A 22,712-nucleotide genomic window follows, 5' to 3' on the forward strand; every position below is an offset into this window, starting at 1 on the left:
TTACTGTGATTCAACACATGGGTCAGATATTCTCCCCATGAAGATGATGGCGTTGATGGCAACTTCTCGAATCAGCAGGAGAAATGGACGGTTGGCGTTGAAAATCTCCATGCTGGGCCGCAATGACCGGCCCATCACCATCACAGCTGTGGCTGCTGCTGCTTCAGTACCTTCCTCATTCACCTGGCAACCAGAGATTCACAAGTCAGATCAACTCTGCACAGAGCAACAAAAACCCTGCTACATCAACCCATGAAACACTCCCAGGACAGGTACAGCACAGGGTTAGAAACAGCGTAAAGCTCCCTCTACACTGTCTCCAACAAGCACAGTAAGAAGTCTCACAACACCAGGTTAAAGTCCAACAGGTTTATTTGGTAGCAAATGTCACTAGCTTTTGGAGCTCTGCCCCTTCATCAGGTGAGTGGGGAGTTCTGATCACAACTCAGAAATCCCTGCTTGCCTGACAAAGGGGCAGAGCCCCAAAAGCTAGTGGCATCTGCTATGAAATAAACCTGTTGGACTTTAACCTGGTGATGTGAGACTTCTTACTGTGTTTACCCCAGTTCAACGCCAGCATCTCCACATCATGTCCAACAAACACTCCCAGGACAGGTATAGCACAGGGATAGATTAAGAGAAAATCTCTCTCTGTACTGTTCTTTGACCGTAAGAATTTACAGTAGGGTAAATGACTAAGGCATGTTATGAAGATAATGGGAACTGGAGCAATACTCAACAATTAGATTTATTTTGCCTCTGAAGTTATTTCAGATCCTTGGCCTGCTAAAGAACAAAAACTCAAAGGAACCATCCCCTTACAATTCTGAGGTGAAATGCTTTATGGTTGTATCATACCTCCAGGAAGGCTTTATGGAACGCATCTGAGACATAAAAGTTGTTATAGAACCCTTCAACGAGTCCTGTAAAAACAAAGATAGCCAGTGTTACTAAATAGCAAAACTCAGTTACCTGCTAAGTGGAGATCGAAGCAGTCAGCAGTTTGAGGCTGTTTGCCAAATCCTGCTTGCTGATGTATCAGGTGAAACACTGGGTTGGCGATTACGGAGGCAGGCAAGTGCGGAAATTCACAGCAACGCCAGTTTACTGGTACCAATTCCACCACAAACCCAGCTATTTTCCTGGAGGTGGGTTTAGCAGCAGAAGGGCTATCCATCCATCCATGAACGACAGGGAACCAAGAAAGGCTGCATAAAGGCCTGTTGCAGAAGCTGACTGGATCAGGCCTAGTGGTGATCTCCCAGCAGCAGACTCAAAGACTAAGCTCAAGTCAGGCTTTGAGGCCCTACATCTTATTACAACAGGCTGCCCTTGGAAGGGATTTTCTTCCACAATGGTGGTCTGGCTGGTGTGGCCATTTTTTAAACTTTTAGGATTTTGAGAGACTGTGCCTCAAAATGGCAGAGCTCTGTCTCTTACCTGAACCACAGGCCCAGCTCTTTTCATCTTCAAGAGTCTACTTACTGTTTTTAATTGAATGGTGAGGATCCGCCATCCTCTACTCGGTCACTTTGGGAAAGTCACTGTGGGGCAACTGCTTCCCATGCCGTGTGTAGCCGTAACCCCCTTTTGACCTGATGTCGTGACCCAAAACCCAACATCCTGCTCTTGGAAGCCATAAGTGGAGTGCAGTGATTGCAGGTTAACAGGAATGAGAAAACATAGGGGCTAACTTATTGGGCAGGAGGGTAAATGAGGGTGCAAAAGGGAGGACAGTGCAAAATGGGAGGGAGAAAGATGGGGAGTGAAGGAGACAAAGGGCAATCTGGATTACAACGAGGAGGGCAGTCCTATCAAACCTGGCAAGTTGGCTTCCTCAGGGCTGAAGAGGTCGACCAGGCCCATCTGCTTCAGCTTGTCGGTCAGACTGAAAGAATCCTCAACCCGGAACCGGGGCAATGAGAGATCAACGTCCGTCATACTCAGCTGGTTGAGCCACCCCACCACCTTATCATAGGTCAACTGTTTCTCCAGCAACCCCAGGCCCCCTTCTGCCGTGGGAAGAATCAGCACCATGGTCACATCGTCTCCCTTGTACGGGAGCTCGATCACCTTCACCGCATCCTTGGAGAATTTGCCAAAACGGAAGGAGCCCTGCTGCTGCATCATGGGGACTTGGCAATGGTTGTTTGCTAGTCTCTCAAATTCCTTTGTCACCGTCCTCTTCTTCTCAAACATAGATTTCCACAGACCCTGCACAAACAGGTTCAAATGTTTAATAATTGCTTCTTGCAAGTTTATAACCACAAATTTGTTCTATTTGTATGGTAACATATTTCCATGATGCTTCACAGGAGTGTAAAAAGACAAAATGTCAGCCACAAAGAACATAGAGCATTACAGCGCAGTACAGGCCCTTCAGCCCTCGATGTTGCGCCGACCAGTCTAATGACCCTCTAACCTAAACTATTCCAATGTTATCCATATGCCTATCCACTAACCATTTGAACGCCCTTAAAGTTGGCGAGTCCACAACTGCTGCAGGCAGGGCATTCCACAAAGGGTGACATTGGGCCAGGCAACTGAAACTTTGTCAAAGAAGAGGGCTTTGAAGGAGGGGAGAGAGAGATAAAAGATGGAGGGCTTAGAGAAGGAAATCCACAGCTTAAGCAGCTGAAGTCACAGCCACTAACGGCAGAGTGCAGAAAATTGGGATGGGAAAGGCGCCAGAATGAGAGAAATGTAGATGTCTCGGGGTAGCGCACTGCACTGAAGGAGATCACAGGGTAATGAGTGAGCAAGTGGAAAACTTTGGCCAAAACCTTTTTTCACCTCCCTTAAATTAATGTCCCTTAAATTAAGTTTATTTATTAGTCACAAGTAGGCTTACATTAACAGTGCAATGAAGTTACTGTGAAACTTCCCTAGTTGCCACACTCTGGCACCTGTTCGGGTACACTGAGGGAGAACTTAGCATGGCCACTGCATCTAACCAGCATGTCTTTCAGACTGTGGGAGGAGACTAGAGCACGTAGACACAGGGAGAATGTGCAGACTCCATACAGAATCATGGGAATCAAACCCAGATCCCTGGAGCTGTGAGGCTGCAGTGTTAACTGTGGGTCACTATGCCTCCCTGAATCAGGGATACTTGCAGCCAGAGTGCCCCTAATTTTGCAACCTTGATTAAGACCAGGAAGCAGAGGTGGGACATTCCCAGATATTAGGATGAAAGTGTAGAGTGCTTTCACTATGTGGCTGGAATCACATACACAGCCTCTTATGCACCTGGGCGGAGGGTAAACATGAGCTGAGCTGCTGGTCAACCGAAGCCATGGCTGTGTTTCAGGTTTGAGGCCAGATGTCTCGCTGATCTGTTACCAGGAGTCTCAGGGGTGGGGCGGATACGGGGAGGGGGCGGGGGTTGGAATTCAGCATCAACATGTCACAATTATTGTTCTGAGATACACAGTTAGCCTGGGTCTCAGTGACAGCTCCTTCATGGGGAAGTTCTGTGATATCCCCAGAGGTAACATCATGTACCTGGAGAGCTCCACCACTATCACCACTTGGGGAAACATAGAAACTAGAAGCAGAAGTAGGCCATACGATCCCTTGAGCCTGCTCCGCCATTTATTTTGATCATGGCTGAATTGATCATTGAATTCAATATCCCATCCCCTCTTCCTTTATATTCCTTGATTCCTTTGACCCCTAGAGCTAATTTCTTTTTGAAAGCAGACAGTTTTTTGACCTCAACTATATTCTGTGGTAGTGAATTCCAAACATTCACCACTCACTGGTTGAAGACATTTCTCCTCACCTCAGTTCGAAAAGGTTTACCCCTTACCCTCAAATTATGACCTCTAGTTCTAGAGTCCCCCACCATTGGGAGTATTCTTTCTGAATCTACCCTGTCTAACCCTATAAGATCCCCTCTCACTCGTCTAAACTCTGGTGAATATAATCCTAACCGACTCAACCCCTCCTCATATGGCAGACCTGCCATTCCAGAAATCAGCCTGATAACCTTTGCTGTACTCCCTCTATAACAAGGACATACTTCCTCACATAAGGACACCAAAACTGTACACAATACTCCAGGTGTAACCATACTAATGCCCTATACAATTGCAGTAAAACATGCCTATCCCTATACTCAAATCCTCTCACTATGAAGACCACCATACCATTTGCCCTCTTTACCTCCTGTGTGCCTACTTTCAGCTGCTGATGGACAAGGACATCAAGGTTTTTTTGAGGATCCACCTCCCTCAATTTATACCCATTCAAATAATAATCTAGAACATTCTGACCTCTGAAATCTCTGGTAGCAATCGAACAGGGGCACTGGGTGATCTATGAACCTACCTTAAAGTAGATTGCATTAACAATGACCAGGGTGGTGAAGGGTGTAATCGCATCTGGAGGGATGACATCCCTGATCAATCCCTCGGTCTTGTTGGCCACCCAAGAGTTGATGATTTTTCTGGCTGTTTTTGTCTTTTCCTGTCAAAGAAAGTCTTGTATTTAAATCACGCCGTTCACAATCTCAGAACTTCCCAAAGTTGTATGGAAGTGTGGGGACTTATGGAAACAGTTGCAGCCAGATTTGCAAAAAATACGGCATCCAATGTGCACACAGAGAGATCCCATAGACAGCAATGACAGACTATCAGAATGATTGAGAGATTAATGTTGGTCAGGACACTAAGAGAACTGCCCTACTCTTCTTTGATTAGTGCCATGGGGTCTTTTATGTTCACACAAGAGTCCAAATGTCTCAGTTCAACATCTTCTCTGAAAGATTAAGTCATCTGACAGTGCAGCATTCCCTCAGTACTGACCCTCTGACAGTGCAGCACTCCCTCAGTACTGACCCTCTGACAGAGCAGTACTCCCTCAGTACTGACCCTCTGACAGAGCAGTACTCCCTCAGTACTGACCCTCTGACAGAGCAGTACTCCCTCAGTACTGACCCTTGGACAGTGCAGCACTCCCTCAGTACTGACCCTCTGCAGTACAGCACTCCCTCAATACTGACCCTCTGACAGTGCAGCACTCCCTCAGTACTGACCATCTGACAGTGCAGCACTCCCTCAGTACTGACCCTCTGACAGTGCAGCACTCCCTCAGTACTGACCCTCTGACAGTGCAGCACTCCCTCAGTACTGACCCTCTGACAGAGCAGTACTCTCTCAGTACTGACCCTCTGACAGAGCAGTACTCCCTCAGTACTGAGCCTCGGACAGTGCAGCACTCCTTCAGTACTGACCCTCTGATAGAGCAGCACTCCCTCAGTACTGACCCTCTAACAGTGCAGCACTCCCTCAGTGCAGCACTGGAATGTCAGTTGGGAAATGTCTTGACCAGGTGGAAGTTGAAGTTGCGACTCAGTGGTAGAAAGGTTATCATGAAGATCCTGCACTGCTCTGCAATTATTTGTGGAAAATGGAAGGCCCTTTTCATGTTGGTGGTGGATTTCCTTGGGCATTCTCACAACTACTTGAGGAAAGGTATAGTGGAGAGAGTGATGATTCCCTGGGGTTTCTGCAGTCTCCTCCTGCAGCCTGGGTATGGTTGGGCAGGGGTTGAGGAAAGAAGGCTTTCCCATGAGGCCTGATCTTTCTAATGAGGGGCTGGAGGCTGCCTTTTATGGGCCCAAGTGACCTTCCTTGGGATCTGGAATTGCTGATGACAAACATTCCCCCATCCCTCCCTCCCCCACTCACCCTTCCCCAATCTTCCTTTCCCCTCTCCTATATCCTTCCATTTGACCCACTCTCTTACAGTCTCTTGCCTCCACTCTCCTCCTATTCATAACCCTCCCATCTTTGTCACTCCCCTCATTTTCCTTCCTCTCCATATTTTTCCATCTCTCCCTGTCCCTCACCTTGAAGTTAACCGGGATGAGTTTGGCCCTGTACACCGCCTCGCTGATATTCTGGAATGTTTCGTTGTAGGTCAGAGACTTGTCACCAAAGAGGCGATTTGCTGACACCAGCTCCGAGGACTTGTTGGCTTTCCGATACAGGCGGCAGTTAAGTTTGGCGAAGAAGTAGTGAACCTGGTCTGATGTCTTTTCTGTGATGCTGTTGAATTTGAAGACCTGCAGATAGTAAGGGAGTGAGGGAGGGGTGGATGAGAAAACAGTTGAAACTGCTGCTTGACACTCCCACAACAACATCTTGGGGATGACTGCTCACAATCGGCCATTGCCACACACCTTACCATATTCATCACCACCCCAAAACTATTGACCATTTCCCCTTCCTGATGGTTGGGCCAGGATGTGGCTGGTATCAGTGTGGTGAGTGGCGTGTGATTGGGGCAGGGAATGACAAACCCAACCCTCTGCACTGAATTATCCAAGCCTCTTCTATTTTCTGGTCTTTAGCTGAGGTGGGACGGGGGAACTTGGCCACACCTCCATGTTCCTTCGTGTCCATCTCTGTAACCTTCTTCACCTACAACCTCCTTATCTCGATACTCCTTCAGCCCTTCTACCCCTTTGTGCTTCTGTAACCTCCTTCAGCCCCAACAACTTCCCTTCCTCTGCAACCTCCTCCACCCCCTAAAATACTCCCTATCTCAGTAACCTTCTCCAGCTCTAACAACCCTCTCCATCTCAGTAACCTCCTCCAACTCCAACAACACTCCCTATCTCTGTAACCTCCTCCAGCCCCAACAACGCTTCCTATCTCTGTAACCTCCTCCAGCCCCAATAACAGTCCCTATCTCTATTACCTCCTCCAGCCCCTTCAACATTCCCTATCTATGCAACCTCCTCCAGCCCCTACAACACTCCCTATCTCTGTAACCTCTCCAGTCCCTACAAGCCTCCCTATCTGTGTAAGCTCCTCGAGTCCCTCGAACCCTCATTATTTCTGTAATCTCCTCCAGTCCCTACAATCCTTGCTATCTCTGTAACCTCCTCCAGCCCCCACGATCCTTCCCATCTCTTCAACCTACTTCATCCCCACAACACTCTCTATCTCTGTAATCTCCTTCAGAACCTATAACCTGTATTTCTCTATTTTCCTCTAGTCCACTCTCTGAGATCTCTGCCCTTCTCTGGTTCCAACTCTAGCTGATCCAGATAGATATAATCATTCTTCATTGGTGGCCACGCCTTCAGCTGCCTAGACCCCAAGCTCCTGAAATCTCTCTCTCTAAGTCGCCCTGCTTTTAAATGTTTGATCAAATATGATCCAGCCACTTTCATTACATGACTTGCCCCACACCCTTCCATTCACCAGTCAACACATCCATCCTTGTGATGCACTGCTTTTCTACACCAACTTGAAAGCAAAAAGACTTATTACCCAATTAGACATTGCTTTACTGTCAGCCAAAAGCTTTTATTTTCCATTCTCAATATTTTTGCACCAAATAATGAGAAATATTCAAAGAAAACAACAAAAGATAAAATTTTTTTATTGTTCTGGTGATTTTTCTCCAGGATTTGCAGATAGCAGTGTCCTGGAGGTTTGTCATCCCAATCACTCTACTGCTCGCCATTAAAAGGCTTCTTCATCTCTCTGATTCTTTGACTAAGCTTTTGGCCATCTAACTAATGCCTCCAATTTATGGCTCAGTGTCAAATGTTGTCTGGATTATGCTCTGGTAAATTTAGTACAGGTTACTACTTTAAAGGCACTATATAAACTCAAGGTGATGATGTTGTGAGCAACCATAAACAGGGTTCCAATTGGTTGAGATTGGATGCAGGATTGGCTGTAAACAGGGTTCCAATTGGCTGAGACCAGATTTGGGATTGGCTATAAACAGGGTTTGGATTGGTTGAGACTGGATCCAAGATTGGCTGTAAACAGGGTTTGGATTGGATGAGATTGGACCAGGATTGGCTATAAACAGGGTTGGAATTGGTTGTGATCATCCATTGTCCCCATCCCCAGACTGCACCATTATAGTAAAATTGTCCACTGATTCTGAAGCTGCCATGTGAAGTTGCATGATTGGCTGGTTATTGGAGAAAGTCACTGTGGCTTGCAATGAGGGTCAGAAAAATAACCAATGGCACTATGGAACACAATGTTGATTGCAAATATTGACTGAAAGGTGCAGAACTTCTTGGGGAAATGATTAACAAATGGGTTGATGGCTGACAGTCCCAATCTCCAAACTTTCACTATCTGAGGTGTTTGAAATGAATAAAGATTGAAGATGATGAGGGTAGACAGAGAGAAGTGATGTCCTCTGGTGGAACATCCAGAACAAGCTCCAAATCCCCAAATTCCAGCTCAGCCCTTCAGGGGTGAGATCTGGAAACACTTCTTTACTTGAAGACTAGTGGAAATCTGGAACTTTCTCCCTGAAAAAGTTGAGGCTGTGGGAGAGTCAATTGAAAATGTTCAAATTGAGTGTTTTTTTCTGACACAAGAGGATTGAGAGTTATGGACAAGCTGGAGAAATGGAGTTAAGATACAGATTAGCCACGATATCAATGAATAGTGGGACAGGTTCGAGGGGCTGAATGACTTGCTCCTAGAAGCAAGGTTTAAGTGAGTACTGTGTGAACTCTCCCCCAAACACCACCCACTGAAGAGAGGCATATGGTTATGAAAAATTCTCCTACTCTCAGCCAGGACCCTGGAGGAAACCCACAAAAGGTTTGGTCTGAGTAAATAGGGTGAGTGTTACATTAATAGGAAATACTACTGTTTCCTGGATAAGAGAAGTCTGAAGGGTTACCTAATAGAGGAACAGAAACACATGCATTTCTGTAGCACCTTTGACAACATCAGAACATCTCAAAATGTTTTACAGTCAATGAAGTATTTCTGAAATGAACTGACTGTTGGAATGGGGGTAACAAGGAAAATATTTTGCACAGCAAGATCCAACAAACAACAATGTGCTAAAAGGCCTTGGCAAATCAGTTAGAGTTATATAGGTTGAGGAATAACTGTCACCAGAAATCCTGACAAACTACCCTGTTTTCTTTGAAATTGTGGAGTGGCATCTTTTATATTGAGTGAAAAGGCAGTTACAGCTTTGCTTTAACTTATCTGAGAGACATGCCCTCCAACAGTGCAGCAATCCCTCAATACTGACCATCTGAAAGTGCAGTACTCCCTCACTACTGACCCTGTGACAGTAAAAAGTCTGACAACACCAGGTTTTAGTCCAATCAATGTGACAGTGCAGCACTCCCTCAGTACTGACCCTTGGATAGTGCGGTCTTCCTTCAGTACTGACCCTCTGACAGTGCAGTACTCCCTCAGTACTGACCCTCTGACAGTGCAGCACTCCCTCAGTACTGACCCTCTGACAGTGCAGCACTCCCTCAGTACTGACCCTCTGACAGTGCAGCACTCCTTCAGTACTGACCCTCTGACAGTGCAGTACTCCCTCAGTACTGACTCTCTCACAGTGCAGCACTCCCTCAGTACTGACCCTCTCACAGTGCAGCATCCCTCAGTACTGACCCTCTGACAGTGCAGCACTCCCTCAGTACTGATCCTCTGGCAGTGCAGCACTCCCTCAGTACTGACCCAGTGACAGTGCAGCACTCCCTCAGTACTGATCCTCTGGCAGTGCAGCACTCCCTCAGTACTGACCCTCTGACAGTGCAGCACTCCCTCAGTACTGACCCTCTGACAGTGCAGCACTCCCTCAGTACTGACCCTCTGAAAGTGCAGCACTCCCACAGTACTGACCCTCTGACAGTGCAGCACTCCCTCAGTACTGATCCTCTGGCAGTGCAGCACTCCCTCAGTACTGACCCAGTGACAGTGCAGCACTCCCTCAGTACTGACCCTCTGACAGTGCAGCACTCCCTCAGTACTGACCCTCTGACAGTGCAGCACTCCTTCAGTACTGACCCTCTGACAGTGCAGCAGCCCTCAATACTGACCCTCTGACAGTGCAGTACTCTCTCAGTACCGGCCCTCTGACAGTGCAGCATTCCCTCAGCACTGACCCTCTGACAGTGCAGCACTCCCTCAGTACTGACCCTCTGACAGTGCAGCACTCCTTCAGTACTGACCCTCTGACAGTGCAGCACTCCCTCAGTACTGACATAAGAACATAAGAAATAGGAGCAGGAGTAGGCCAACTAGCCCTTCGAGCCTGCCCCGCCATTCAATAAGATCATGGCTGATCTGTCGTGGCTTAGTTCCACATTCCCGCCCTCTCCCCATAACCCTTAATCCCCTCGCTTATCAAAAACCCATCAACCCGCGTCTTAAAAATATTTAGCGAGGCAGCCTCCACCACTTCAACAGGCAGAGAATTCCAGAGATTCACCCCCTTTGAGTGAAGAAGTTCCTCCTCAACTCCGTTCTAAACCGCCCCCCCTTTATCTTGAGGCTGTGCCCCCTAGTCCTACTATCCTTTCTGAGCGTCTGACCCTCTGAAAGTGCAGCAGCCCTCAATACTGACCCTCTGACAGTGCAGCACTCTCTCAGCACTGACCCTCTGACAGTGCAGCACTCCCTCAGTACTGATCCTCTGACAGTGCAGCAGCCCTCAATACTGACCCTCTGACAGTGCAGTACTGTCTCAGTACTGACCCTCTGACAGTGCAGCACTCCCTCAATACTGACCCTCTGACAGTGCAGCACTCCCTCAGCACTGACCCTCTGACAGTGCAGCATTCCCTCAGCACTGACCCTCTGACAGTGCAGCACTCCCTCAGTACTGACCCTCTGACAGTGCAGCACTCCCTCAGTGCTGAGCCTCTGACAGTGCAGCAGCCCTCAATACTGAGCCTCTGACAGTGCAGCACTCTCTCAGTACTGGCCCTCTGACAGTGCAGCATTCCCTCAGCACTGAGCCTCTGACAGTGCAGCACTCCCTCAGCACTGACCCTCTGACAGTGCAGCACTCCCTCAGTACTGACCCTCTGACAGTGCAGCACTCCCTCAGTACTGACCCTCTGACAGTGCAGCATTCCCTCAGTACTGAAGATTACACACCTCCATGAGTTGCTTCAGGGTTTCCCCACATGCTCCGAGTTTGGTCATGGCGAAAGCTGTGGAGATGCTCAGGGGCGATAGGAAGATATTCTCCCAATTGGACTTCGACTTGCTGAGTTGTTTGTAGAAATCGAAGGCGAATCTGCTGTTGGCCCTGGACAGTTCCCAGACCCGAGGGTTGGTGTTCTCAGGAATTCGCCTGGACTCTGGCTGTCTTGCCCCTGCTGCTGTGGGCTCAACTTTCTTGTCTGGTGTACGATAGACACACATCGGTTGCCCTGGGACGTCCTTTAGTTTGATGTTGCAGTGGGACAGGTCATTATCAGAGGAAGTGGTAGGATCTATCGCCCCCACTAGTGCTGCAGAGAGCAACAAGGCAAGGAGTTCCATCCTGGAAAGGTATGAACAGCCCAATTTAAAGCGAGAACTGGTGGTCAATTATACAATTTGTTAACAAGCACAGTCACTGGAAGATTTGCAATTATATAAATTGCTTCATATTCTGGTGTGGAAAATGCAAATTGATTCTGAGGGTCAGCAGATAGAACTTGCAAAAAATAAAATTGCAACTATATTGGCAAAGAATAATGTTGAAAAACATTGAAAAATGTGTTTAACAGAGTGCAGAAAAATTATTGTGGCAAAAGAACAAACTAAACACTAATAAGAGTCCATGGATGAATGTGGATATATGGGAAGAGTTAAGTACATTGACAGCAGAGTGTGTGATAAAGGAGAACACAAAGAGATCAGGAGAGAAACACAGAAATATAGAAAATAGGAGCAGGAGGAGGCCCTTTGGCCCTTCCAACATGCTCCACCATTCAATAAGATGATGGCACATCATCCAACTCAATAATCTGATCCTGCCTTACCCCCACATTCTTTAATCCCATTTGCCCCAAGAACAATATCTAACTGCTCCTTGAAAACACACAATGTTTTTGGCCTTAATTGCTTTCTGTGGTAGTGAATTCCACAGGCTGACCACTCTCTGAATGAAGAAATTTCTTCTCACCTCAACCCTAAAAGATTTAACCCTTATCCTTAAACTATGACCCCTGGTTCTGGACACTTCCACCATCGGGAACATCCTTCCTGTATCTATCCCGTACAGTCCTATTTGAACTTTATAGGTTTCTATGTTTATAGGTTCCTCTGAACTCTGAACTATAATCCTAACTGATTCAATCCCTCAGGAATCAGCCTCATAAACCTTCTCTGCAGAGAACATCCTATAGCAAGAACATCCTTGCTCAGATAAGGAAGCCAAAACTGCACTTTATAGCTGTGTTGCTTTTTGATGCTTCGATGTTGGCTCTTCCTATCATTGTGAAGTTGGATTGTTCATACATACTAATAGGGAATGTGAGTTGTTTAGACCGTCGTGAGACAGGTTAGTCTTACCGTACTGATGATAAAAAGTGTTGTTGCAAAAGTAATCCTGTACAGTACGAGAGGGACCGCAGGTTCAGACATTTGGTGTATGTGCTTGGCTGAGGAGCCAATGGTGTGATGCTACCATCTGTGGGATTATGACTGAACACCTCTAAGTCAGAATCCTATCTAAATATTCCAAATGTGGCCTCACCAACACCCTGTATAAGACATCCTTGCTCCTGCACTCAAATCCTCACTCTATGAAGGCCAACATACCATTTGCCTTCTTTACCACCTGCTGCACTTGTGTGCTTTTCTTCAGTGACTATGTGCGAGGACACCCAGGTCTCCAGGTCGCACATTCCCTTCTCTTATAGACATTCAGATAGTAATCTGTCTTCCTGTTTTTGCTACCAAAGTGGATAACCTCACATTTATCCACACTGTACTGCACCTGCCATGCATTTGCCTACACACTCAGCTTGTCCAAATCATACTATAGCATCTCTGCATCGTCCTCACAGCTTACCCTCCCACCCAATGATGTATCATCTGAAAATTCGGAGATATTACATTTAGATCCTTCATCTAAATAATTAATATATAAACAAGGCAGAGGAACTATGATATTAAATTATCAAGGAGCATGAATCAAAATAATAAAATATTTTACAGGCAGATTAGTAATAAAGAAGGAAGGCTGTAACAGATATTGTACCATTAAGGGATAACTAGGATAATACCACAGGTAATAATAGAGAGTTGGCAGAAATATTAAATAGCCAGTTTGCTTCAGTATTTACCAGGGAGTTAAAACAGGTGGACATGACATTGAATAAGGCCACTAGCAATAAGATAAGTGAATTTAAAATATAAAAAGGGCAATTCTCCCAGCCCACTATGTTGCTTTTTTAGCACAGCAGGCCAGGAGACTTTGTGAGGAGTCTGTTTAATGCTCCCCGCTGAGCACCATGGCTTCCGCGATTCTCTGGGCACTGGATTTCAGGTGCCATCTGCTCTGTGCCAGAAATTGGCATTGGAGCTGCAAAATTTATTTAAATTAGCATTAGCAGGCCCAGGACTGAAATCTCTGGGCCTGCTAGTGCCTCACCACCCCCCCAGGCCTGGAGTGGTTCACTCCAGAGGGGTTTGCTGTAGCTCCCACTCATGGGGAGCTGAAGGCCTGGCCCAACTGGAGTGAAGGGGGAGGCCATCAAGGTACCCCAAAAGGGTCAGGAGCCGGGAGGACGGTGCCCCCTGGGCATTTGCAGCCTGGGCCTCCTGGCACTGCTCAAGGAGCTGGGCATTGGATAGACATATAAATAATATTGCAATAGTTTAGGTTAGAGTGTCATTAGATTGTTGCGCCGACCAGTGGAACCATCGAGAGCTGAAGTGCCTGTACTGCACTGTAATGTTCTATGTTCTATGTTGTACTGGAGGACTGGCAAATAGCTCATGTCATTCCAATATTTAAGAAGGGGGGACAGATGATGTCCAGAGAATTATAGACCAGTCAATCAGGGTGGCACAGTGGCACAGCAGTTAGCACTGTTGCCTCAGGGACATCGACGCCCGGCTTGGATCACTGTCTGTATGGGGTTTGCACATTCTGCCCATATCTGCATGAGTTTCCTCTGGGTGCTTTGGTTTCCTCCCACAGTCCAAAGGTATGCGGGTTAGGTGGATTGGCCAGGCTAAATTGCCCCTTAGTGTCATGGGGAAAAGCTAGCGTAAATGTATGGGGTTATGGGAATAGGGCCTGGGTGGGATTGTAATTGGTGCAGACTGACAAGGCCAAATAGTCTCATGCTGCTCTGTAGGATTCTAAGTTCTATGTTCAACTTAATGTTAGTGATGGGAAAAACAATGAAATTTACTGAAGGAGAGAATAGATTGTTTAGAATTAACAAAGATAATAATAAGCAGTCACCATTGGCTTCAAAAGGGAAAATCTTGCTTGGCCAGTATTATTATTTTGTGGAGATAACTGAGAGAGTTGACACTGGTAATGTAGTAGATGTAACAAATCTGGATTTTCAAAAGGCCTTCCCAGAACAGGCTAGTGAATAAGAACATAAGAACATAAGAAATAGGAGCAGGAGTAGGCCATCTAGCCCCTCGAGCCCGCCCCGCCATTCAATAAGATCATGGCTGATCTGTCGTGGCTCAGTTCCACTTTCCCGCCCTCTCCCCATAACCCTTAATCCCCTCTCTTATCAAGAACCCATCAACCTGCTTCTTAAAAATATTTAGTGAGGCAGCCTCCACCACTTCAACAGGCAGAGAATTCCAGAGATTCACCACCCTTTGAGTGAAGAAGTTCCTCCTCAACTCCGTTCTAAACCGCCTCCCCTTTATCTTGAGGCTGTGCCCCCTAGTCCTACTGTCTTTTTTGAGCGGGAAGAGTCTCTCCACCTCTATCCTATCCATCCCATTCATCATCTTATACGTCTCAATGAGATCTCCCCTCATTCTTCTAAACTCTAACGAGTACAAGCCTAGTTTATTCAGCCTCTCCTCATAGCTCAATCCCCTCAACTCCGGTATCAGCCTAGTAAACCTCCTCTGCACTCCCTCCAAGGCCAAAATATCCTTGCGCAGGTGCGGCGCCCAAAACTGCACACAGTACTCCAGCTGCGGCCTCACCAATGCCCTATACAGCTGCAGCAAGACCTCCCTACTTTTATATTCAATCCCCCTCGCTATGAAGGCCAGCATCCCATTCGCCTTCCTGACCACCTGCTGCACCTGCAAGCTGGGTTTTTGCGACTCATGCACAAGGACCCCGAGGTCCCTCTGCACCGTCGCCTGCTGCAGTTTTTCGCCACGTAAGTAATAGTCCTTCCTACCATTCTTCCTACCAAAGTGGACCACCTCACACTTGCCAACATTAAATTCCATTTGCCATTTCCTGGCCCATTCGCCCAGCCTATCTAGATCCTTCTGCAGACTCTCCACACCCTCCGCACAATTTGCCTTTCCCCCAATCTTGGTGTCATCAGCAAATTTCGACACCCTGCACTCGGTTCCCTCCTCCAGATCATCAATAAGGTCAGAGAATGTGGAGTCAGAAGATAAGTGACAGACAGACACATGCAATATAATGTGGATAAGTGTGAGGTTATCCACCTTGATGGCAAAAATAGGAAGGAAGATTATTATCTGAGTGGTGGCAGTTTAGGAAAAGGGAATTGCAACATGACCTGCGTGTCATGGTGGAACAGTCGCTGAAGGTTGACATGAAGGTTCAGCGGTCAGCAAATAAAGCTAATGGTGCTGGCCTTTGTCACAAGAGGAATTGGGTATAGGAGTAAGGATTTCTTGTTACAGTTGTACAGGCCTTGGTGAGGCCATACCTTGAGTATTGTGTGCAGTTTTGGTCGTCTAGACTGAGGAAGGACATTTTTGCTATTGAGGGAATCCAGCGAACATTCTCCAGACTGATTCCCAAAATAGCAGGACTGACATATGAAGAAAGACTGGATCGATTGGGCTTGTACTCATTAGAAGAATGAGAGGGGATCTCATAGAACCATATAAAATCCTGAAGGGGCTGGACAGGTTAGATGTGGGAAGAATATTCCTGATGTTGGGGAAGTCCACAACTAGGGGTCACAGTCTAAGAATAAGGGGTAAGCCGTTCAGGACTGAGATGAGGAAGAAATTCTTCACTCAGAGTTGTGAACCTGTGGAATTCTCTACCACAGAAAGCTGTTGGGACCAGTTTGTTAAATATGTTCAGGAAGGAGTTGGGCAGGCCCTTGCGGTTAAAGGGATCAAGGGGTATGGAGATGAAGCAGGAGTGGGACACTGAAAGTTCATGATCAGCCAAATTCATGCGCGTCACCAATTAGATGACGAGGCATTTGGCTATTTTGAAACACTCGAAATGATTGCTTTGTTCCAGTTTTTATATCGCTCGTCGACGTGGTTGCCTACCTCTAGCGAAACCACAGTCAAGGGAATGCTGATTTACACTGAGAAATGGGTTTTAAAGGTCTAATCAGTCTTCACTCATTTCCCAGCATCTAATTGGGCCTAATCAGCCAGGTGGTTGATTATTTCAGTGCACCAATCCATGCCTCCAGGGGAAAGGGTATGTTGGGGTGGGGGGAACAATAGGTCAGGCCAAATTTTAAAATAACAAATAGTTAATATTAAATTTTAAAGTAACAAACTAACTATTCATAAACAACAATTATGCCTCTCTACGGGGTGCAATGTAGACCAACCAACCAAAATCTCTACTAAGCCAGTTTGTACAGTGCAATGCAAACCAACGTATCGAACTTAAGGTCAGTTTTAGCATGGCCAATCAACCTAACCCGCACATCTTTGGATTGTGGGGGAAAAGCAGAACACCCTGAGGAAATCCATGCAGACACGAGAAGAAAGTGCAAACTCTACACAGACAGTGATCCAAGCCAGGAGTCCAACCCAGGTCGCTGGAGCTGTGAAGCAGCAGTGCTAACCACTGTGCTGTCATGCTGCCCGTAAAACGGTCCATAGCGAGCACACACTGAAGGACGTGGAGCATGGGGTAGCAGCCCAGAGATGCTCACCGGCGCCATGCTGAGGATCGGTGCGGACACCAAAGACATTGCACCCGGCAGAGGGGCTGGGCAGAAGTCACTGTGGAAGAGGAGCACCATTGGCGGATGGGTCTGCTGGCGGGCGACGGACCAAACCAGCAGGGTACAATTCCAGACTTGGATGACTGACTGTATGGAGTTTGCACATTCTCCCCCAGTCTGTGTTTCCTCTGGGCGTTCTGGTTTCCTCCCAAACTCCAAAGATGTGTAGGTTAGTTGGATTAGCCATGCTAAATTGCCCCCTAGTGTCACAAGACGTATAGGTTAGGGGGAATTAGTGGGGTAAATGCGTGGAGTTACAGGGATAGGGCAGCGGAGTGGGCCTGGATAAGGTGTTCTGTCGAGAGTCGGTGCAGACTTAATGGGCTTAGAAGCCTCCTTCTGCACTGTGGGGATTGTGTCATTCTATGAACTGCTTCTAGTGTATTTACATCTTTCCTTAAATAAGGAGATCAATACGATACACAGTACTCCAGATGTGGTCTCACTAGTGCTGAGGATGACTGTAACAAGTTACAAGAAGCCATTAATAAACTTGCAGAACTGCCAAATAATTGGCAGATGAAGCTCGCTTGATCAATTAAATGTGAGGTAGTTCATTTTGATAAGATGGATGATGCATTACTGATGATTTGGAAGATCTAGACGAGGTTGAGGAGCAAGGATATTTTGGAATATAAAGACACTAACAATTGCACCACAGGTTAACAAGGCACTCGTTCAGCCTCAACTGGAGTATTGTGTCTGTTTCTGGGCATCACGCTATAGGAAAAATGTGAAGACATTGGAGACAGAGCAGAAAAGATTAATGAGAATGGTTCCTGGGATGAGGAACTTCAATTATGAAGATAGATTGGGGATGTTGGGATTGTTTTTCTTGGAGAAGTGAATGTTGAGAGCAGATTTTATCGAGATGTTGAAAATCACGAGGGATCTGGACATAATCGATAGGGAGAAACTGGTCCCATGGGTGGAAGAATCAAGAATGAGAGGGCGCAGATTTAAAATCATTGGAAAAAGAAACAATGGAGAAACCTTTTCACACAGTGAATAGTTAAGATTGTGGCTGTGCTGTCTGAGAGTGTGGTGGAGGCAGATTCAACTGAGGCATTCAGGGAGGAATTGGGTTGTTAAATGGATAGGAAGAATTTACAGGTTAGACGGGATTACAGGGAGAAGGCAGGGATGTAGCACAAGGTGAATTGCTCTTTCGGAGAGCCAGTACAGATATGATGGACCTGAATAGCCGCCACCAATTCCCTGACTCAAAGTTTCCTTGAAAGGCAAGAACCAAATTCTCTCAATCCTTCTTCTTCATTCCACACCTAAGGTCTCCAGCTGACCCTTCTGGTCCTGAATGGGCCCTGGCCTGAACTGGGTCCAATTTTAACTCTGTGCAGGTGAATGGCTTTTGAGTGAATTAAAATCTTGCCCATAGGGTGGTATTTAATTGGGGAAGGCCCACCATATCCTCAGGCATTTGGGCAGATGGTGGCAGGCCTCATCCGGAATCGATAACCCGGGAGGCGGAAATCTTTACCCTCCCGCTGCCAGCCTGGCGCCACCAGTGGAGTAGTGACAGCTGCTGGTAATGCATGCGCTAGAGGACCATGATCACCCAGAGGTCCAGACCACAGATGAGTGAGAGGGAGTGGGATAGGGATTTACAGGATGGAGGATGGGGGAGGGGACAGTTATGGGGGGTTTAGCAGCCAGGGCAAAAGGATGGTTCTCAGTAGGTTGCTTCTTTCCTGGTGCTGGGTCCTCCGATGAGACACTGAGTGCCTTTGAATGAGAGCCCCTTCTGAGGGTTTGCTTTGTGGGTTCCCACCAAGCCCGCTGCTGGTTGAATATCAGAGATGCTGGACTGAGGCACTTATATGGACACTAAATGCGTTCCCTCCCCAAACTGAATTGGGCCAGAGGTAGCTATCATCCTCTGTGTACCCAAGAGAAAGTGAAGCAAGGGGCTACCAGGTTAAATTCCTCCCCCACCATCAAACACATTTTGGGGGATAAAGTCTTCCTGAGTGAGACTCACAGTGACTCCATCTGCACCAAGTGAGGTCCCCACTTGAGGGCAGTATAAGCACTCTACTGAGTGACTGAAGCCTGTGGAACAAGAACTGGAGGGAGACAATACGGGGAGTGGATGAGATCAAGGGGGAGGGTCAGTGGTGGGGGGAGCTATGTCACACCTTCCCCCACAGACTATGTACCCTCCACAGCTCAGCATGGAGCAAGCAAGATCTATTGTCAATATCTACCCTCTGACCTTTCTGAATACTGACTTTATTGAAACTTCTTAATTCAGAAATAACCTGTCTCTTTGGGGTGTTTTATTTACAGCCCACCTGAATCACAGTCTGAAGGTGCAAACAAAATATGAAGAAATCAAGTGAGGAACGTAAGGGAAGGTCAGTAAGCTCCAGACATTAAAATGTCTTCAGAACCACATCAGTCAACAGTAAGCCCCATTCTCAATGGCAGTAACTGCCCAAGAACAAAATCAACAAGATCACAAATACTCTGTGCTTTGCTTCACTTTCTCTTGGGTACACAGTCCCACAGACAATTTGAACACTCTGCAGAAAGGGACATTCTTCATGTGTCGGCTTCAATAGGATGGAGGGTTGGTTGGAGAATGCATCACAGTCAAATCACGCTGACTTGTGGTGATCTCATTCTGAACCAAAGCAGTCCTTGCCGATCACATCCTCATTAATCCCTTTCTCCAGAATCCCTTCCACGTTGATCCTTTCCTCATCAATCGCTTTCTCACTTGATCACTTTGATATTGGTTCCTTCATCAATCCCTTTCTTACCCAAAACCTTCCTCACTTGATCCCTTTTCCATGACTCTTCCTCCAGTCTCTTCATTACTTGATCCCTGCCTCACCAGATCCCTTCTCCATGATCCTTTCATCACTGACCCCTTTACTACTCAATCCCATCCTTTGATCCCTTCCTCTCTCAATCCCTTATTATAGGATCCCGTATTTGCTTAATCCCTTCCTTAAGTGATCCCATTTGAACTTGATCCCCTTCTCTGATCCCTTCCTCTCTCAATCCCTCATCACAGGATCATGATTTGCTTGATCCCTTCCCCCAGGGAATATTGGAGCAGAAACTCATTCTAATATTCCCACAATCGCAACAGGGATTGGGGATTGAGTTTGAGCTCAAGTCACTGAGCTGTCCTGAAGCAGTCTATCCACACAGCAGTCCCACTGGAATTGTGGATGATGATTCTCCAGAAGCTTGCAGTATTCCTGACATTCCCAGCTCTCTCATTCTACACTTTAATCATGGAAATAAGATAGTCACATACCTGTGAAGGCTCTGTCCACTCGCACGCCTTTGACAATGTTTCAAATGAAATAGTAAATCAATTCAAAATTCGAAAAAACTACAAAACAGCAGACAAACTGGCAGCGCACTGTTTGTGAGGCTGCTCTATTGACACCGTCCTGATTACAGAATCAGTGCAAACACGAAGACCCAATAGCAGCTTCACAGAAGGCTCAGAATAAACAATTCTCAACTCTGCTTAACCCTTGCAACTTGCTCCATTGATCTATCCCCTGCTGTAAACTCCAAATGGTGGCAGAGTGGGGGAGGGAGAGGATTTCGACAGTCTGCACTCTGAACCCTGAAGCTGAAAGTTGTGAAGGTGAGACCCACTCCAGAGACTCGCGTTCATTAAATAGGCTGGAAGTGCAACGCAGTACAGAGTGTTGCATTGTTAGAGGGTCAGTACTGAGGGAGTGCTGCAGAGTCAAAAGTTCAGTATTTGTATCTGATTTGTTTTGAGTCGTTCAAAAGTTCAGTATTCGGTATCTGATTTGTTTTGGGGCGGCACGGGAGCACAGTTAGCATTGTTGCTTCACAGCTCCAGCGACCTGTGTTCGATTCCTGGCTTGGGTCACTGTCTGTATGGAGTGTGCACATTCTCCTCGTGTCTGTGTGGGTTTCCTCTGGGTGCTCTGGTTTCCTCCCACAGTCCAAAGCTGTGCAGGTTAGGTTGATTGGCTATGCTAAAATTTCCCCTTAGTGTTCTGAAATGTGTAGGTTACAGGGATTAGTGGGTAAATATGTAGGGATATGGGGGTAAGCAACGGATGGGATTGTGGTTGGTGCAGACTTGATGGGCTGAATGGCCTCTTTCTGCACTGGAGGGTTTCTATGTTACAGCACTGAGGGAGTGCTGCACTGTCAGAGGGCCGGCACAGTGAGTAGCACTGCTGCCTCTTAGTGCCAGGGACCTAGGTTCGATTCCAGGCTTGGGTCACTGTCAGTGTGGAATTTGCACATTCTCCCCGTGTCTGCTTGGGTTTCCTTTGGGTGCTCTAGCTTCCTCCCACAGTCTGAAAGATGTGCTGGTTAGGTGCACTGACCCAAACAGATGCAGGAATGTTGCAACTAGGGGAATTTCACAATAACTTAGTTGGAGTGTTAATGTAAGCCTTATTTGTGACTAATAAACTTTACTTTTTAAGGAGTGCCTTGCTGTCAGAGGGCGAGTACTGATGAAGTGCTGCATTGTCAGAGAGCCAGTATTGAGACTGTGCTGCACCTTCAGAGGATCGTACTGAGGGAGTGCTGCACTGTCAGAAGATGACTACTGTGGGAGTGCTGCACTGTTAGAGGGTCAGTACTGAGGGAGTGCTGCACTGTCAGAAGATGACTACTGAGCGAGTGCTGCATTGTCAGAGGGTCAGTATTGAGGAAGTGCTGCACTATCAGAGGGTCAGTAGTGAAGGAATGTTGCACTGTCAGCGGGTTGACAGTGAGGGAATGTTCCACAGTCAGAGGGGTCAGTACCGAGGGAGTGCTGCACAGTTGGAGAGTCAGTACTGAAGGAGTGCTGAACTTCCAGAGGGTCAATATTGAGGGAATGCAACACTGCCAGAAGGGTCAGTACTGGGGGAATGCTGCACTGTCCAAGGATCACTATTGAATGCTTCACTGTCTGAGGGTCAGTATTAAGGGAGTGCTGCACTGGATGCTGTGTTTAATTCCAGGAATATCAGTCAGCCAGCCTCTCCTTGTTGTGCTGAGCCAAGTTTCATTCTGGTGTGAGCTGAAATCTGTTAAATGTTGATCCCTCAGTCCTGGGATCAGATCTTCAGTGTGACCGATCTTCATTCTGACTGATAGAGAGGGGCTATGTTATGCACCCTTAACTGAGTAACATTTATTGCAGAACCACATCATTCTTCAGGTCCTCCCTTGCATGTGTTCAATTGACCTCCCTATCCCTAATATTCAATGAGTATCTTTAATATGAAGTGAGGGGTAATAACAAGGAATGGGCTACACCTGTTCTGCAGCCCAAGATCAATGTCACGTTCCCAGCTGGTGTTTGCAGTGATGGGCCGCAGGCCTTTCTCATACCCCAGTGTGTCTAAATCATGCTGCAAAATGTTGATATAAAATCACTGCGGGTGCTGGAATCTTAAGCAAAAACAGAAAATGCTGGAAAATCAGGTCTGACAGCACCTGTGGAGAGCCAATAGAGCCAAAGATGGCTCTTTGTCTGAGTTCTCAGAACGTCAACTCTTCTTTCTCCACAGATGCTTGCTATCAGACTTGTAAGATGTTAACTCTCCTGCCATGTTAGAGGGTACTGCTGCTCTTCCATCAGCTACAGATTCCCAGTGAGATCCCTCCAATTTGGGATGGATGGCATGGTAACACAGTGGTTAGCACTGCTGCTTCACAGCTCCAGGGTTCAATTCCTGGCTCGGGTCACTGTCTGTGTGGAGTTTGCACATTCTCCTCGTGTCTGCGTGGGTTTCCTCCAGGTGCTCCGGTTTCCTCCCACAGTCCA

At 46.9% G+C, this 22,712-nt stretch overlaps 1 protein-coding gene across 1 annotated transcript in view; it reads right to left on the reverse strand.

Moving 5' to 3' along the window:
* The window catches only part of serpinc1 (serpin peptidase inhibitor, clade C (antithrombin), member 1), a 27,783-nt gene continuing 5,071 nt past the window's right edge, over nt 1-22,712 (reverse strand). The window contains exons 2-7 of the mRNA XM_080196048.1: nt 10,905-11,295; nt 5,855-6,070; nt 4,333-4,470; nt 1,821-2,214; nt 859-923; nt 1-183 (exon numbers count right to left, since the gene is read on the reverse strand). Of these exons, the coding sequence (XP_080052174.1) occupies nt 1-183; nt 859-923; nt 1,821-2,214; nt 4,333-4,470; nt 5,855-6,070; nt 10,905-11,294 (1,386 nt within the window). The 5' untranslated portion in view covers nt 11,295. The remainder of the gene's footprint in view (nt 184-858; nt 924-1,820; nt 2,215-4,332; nt 4,471-5,854; nt 6,071-10,904; nt 11,296-22,712) is intronic.

Source organism: Carcharhinus amblyrhynchos, chromosome 9 (assembly GCF_965287045.1).
Source record: "Carcharhinus amblyrhynchos chromosome 9, sCarAmb.v2.hapA, whole genome shotgun sequence".
NCBI classification, from domain to species: Eukaryota; Metazoa; Chordata; class Chondrichthyes; order Carcharhiniformes; family Carcharhinidae; genus Carcharhinus; species Carcharhinus amblyrhynchos.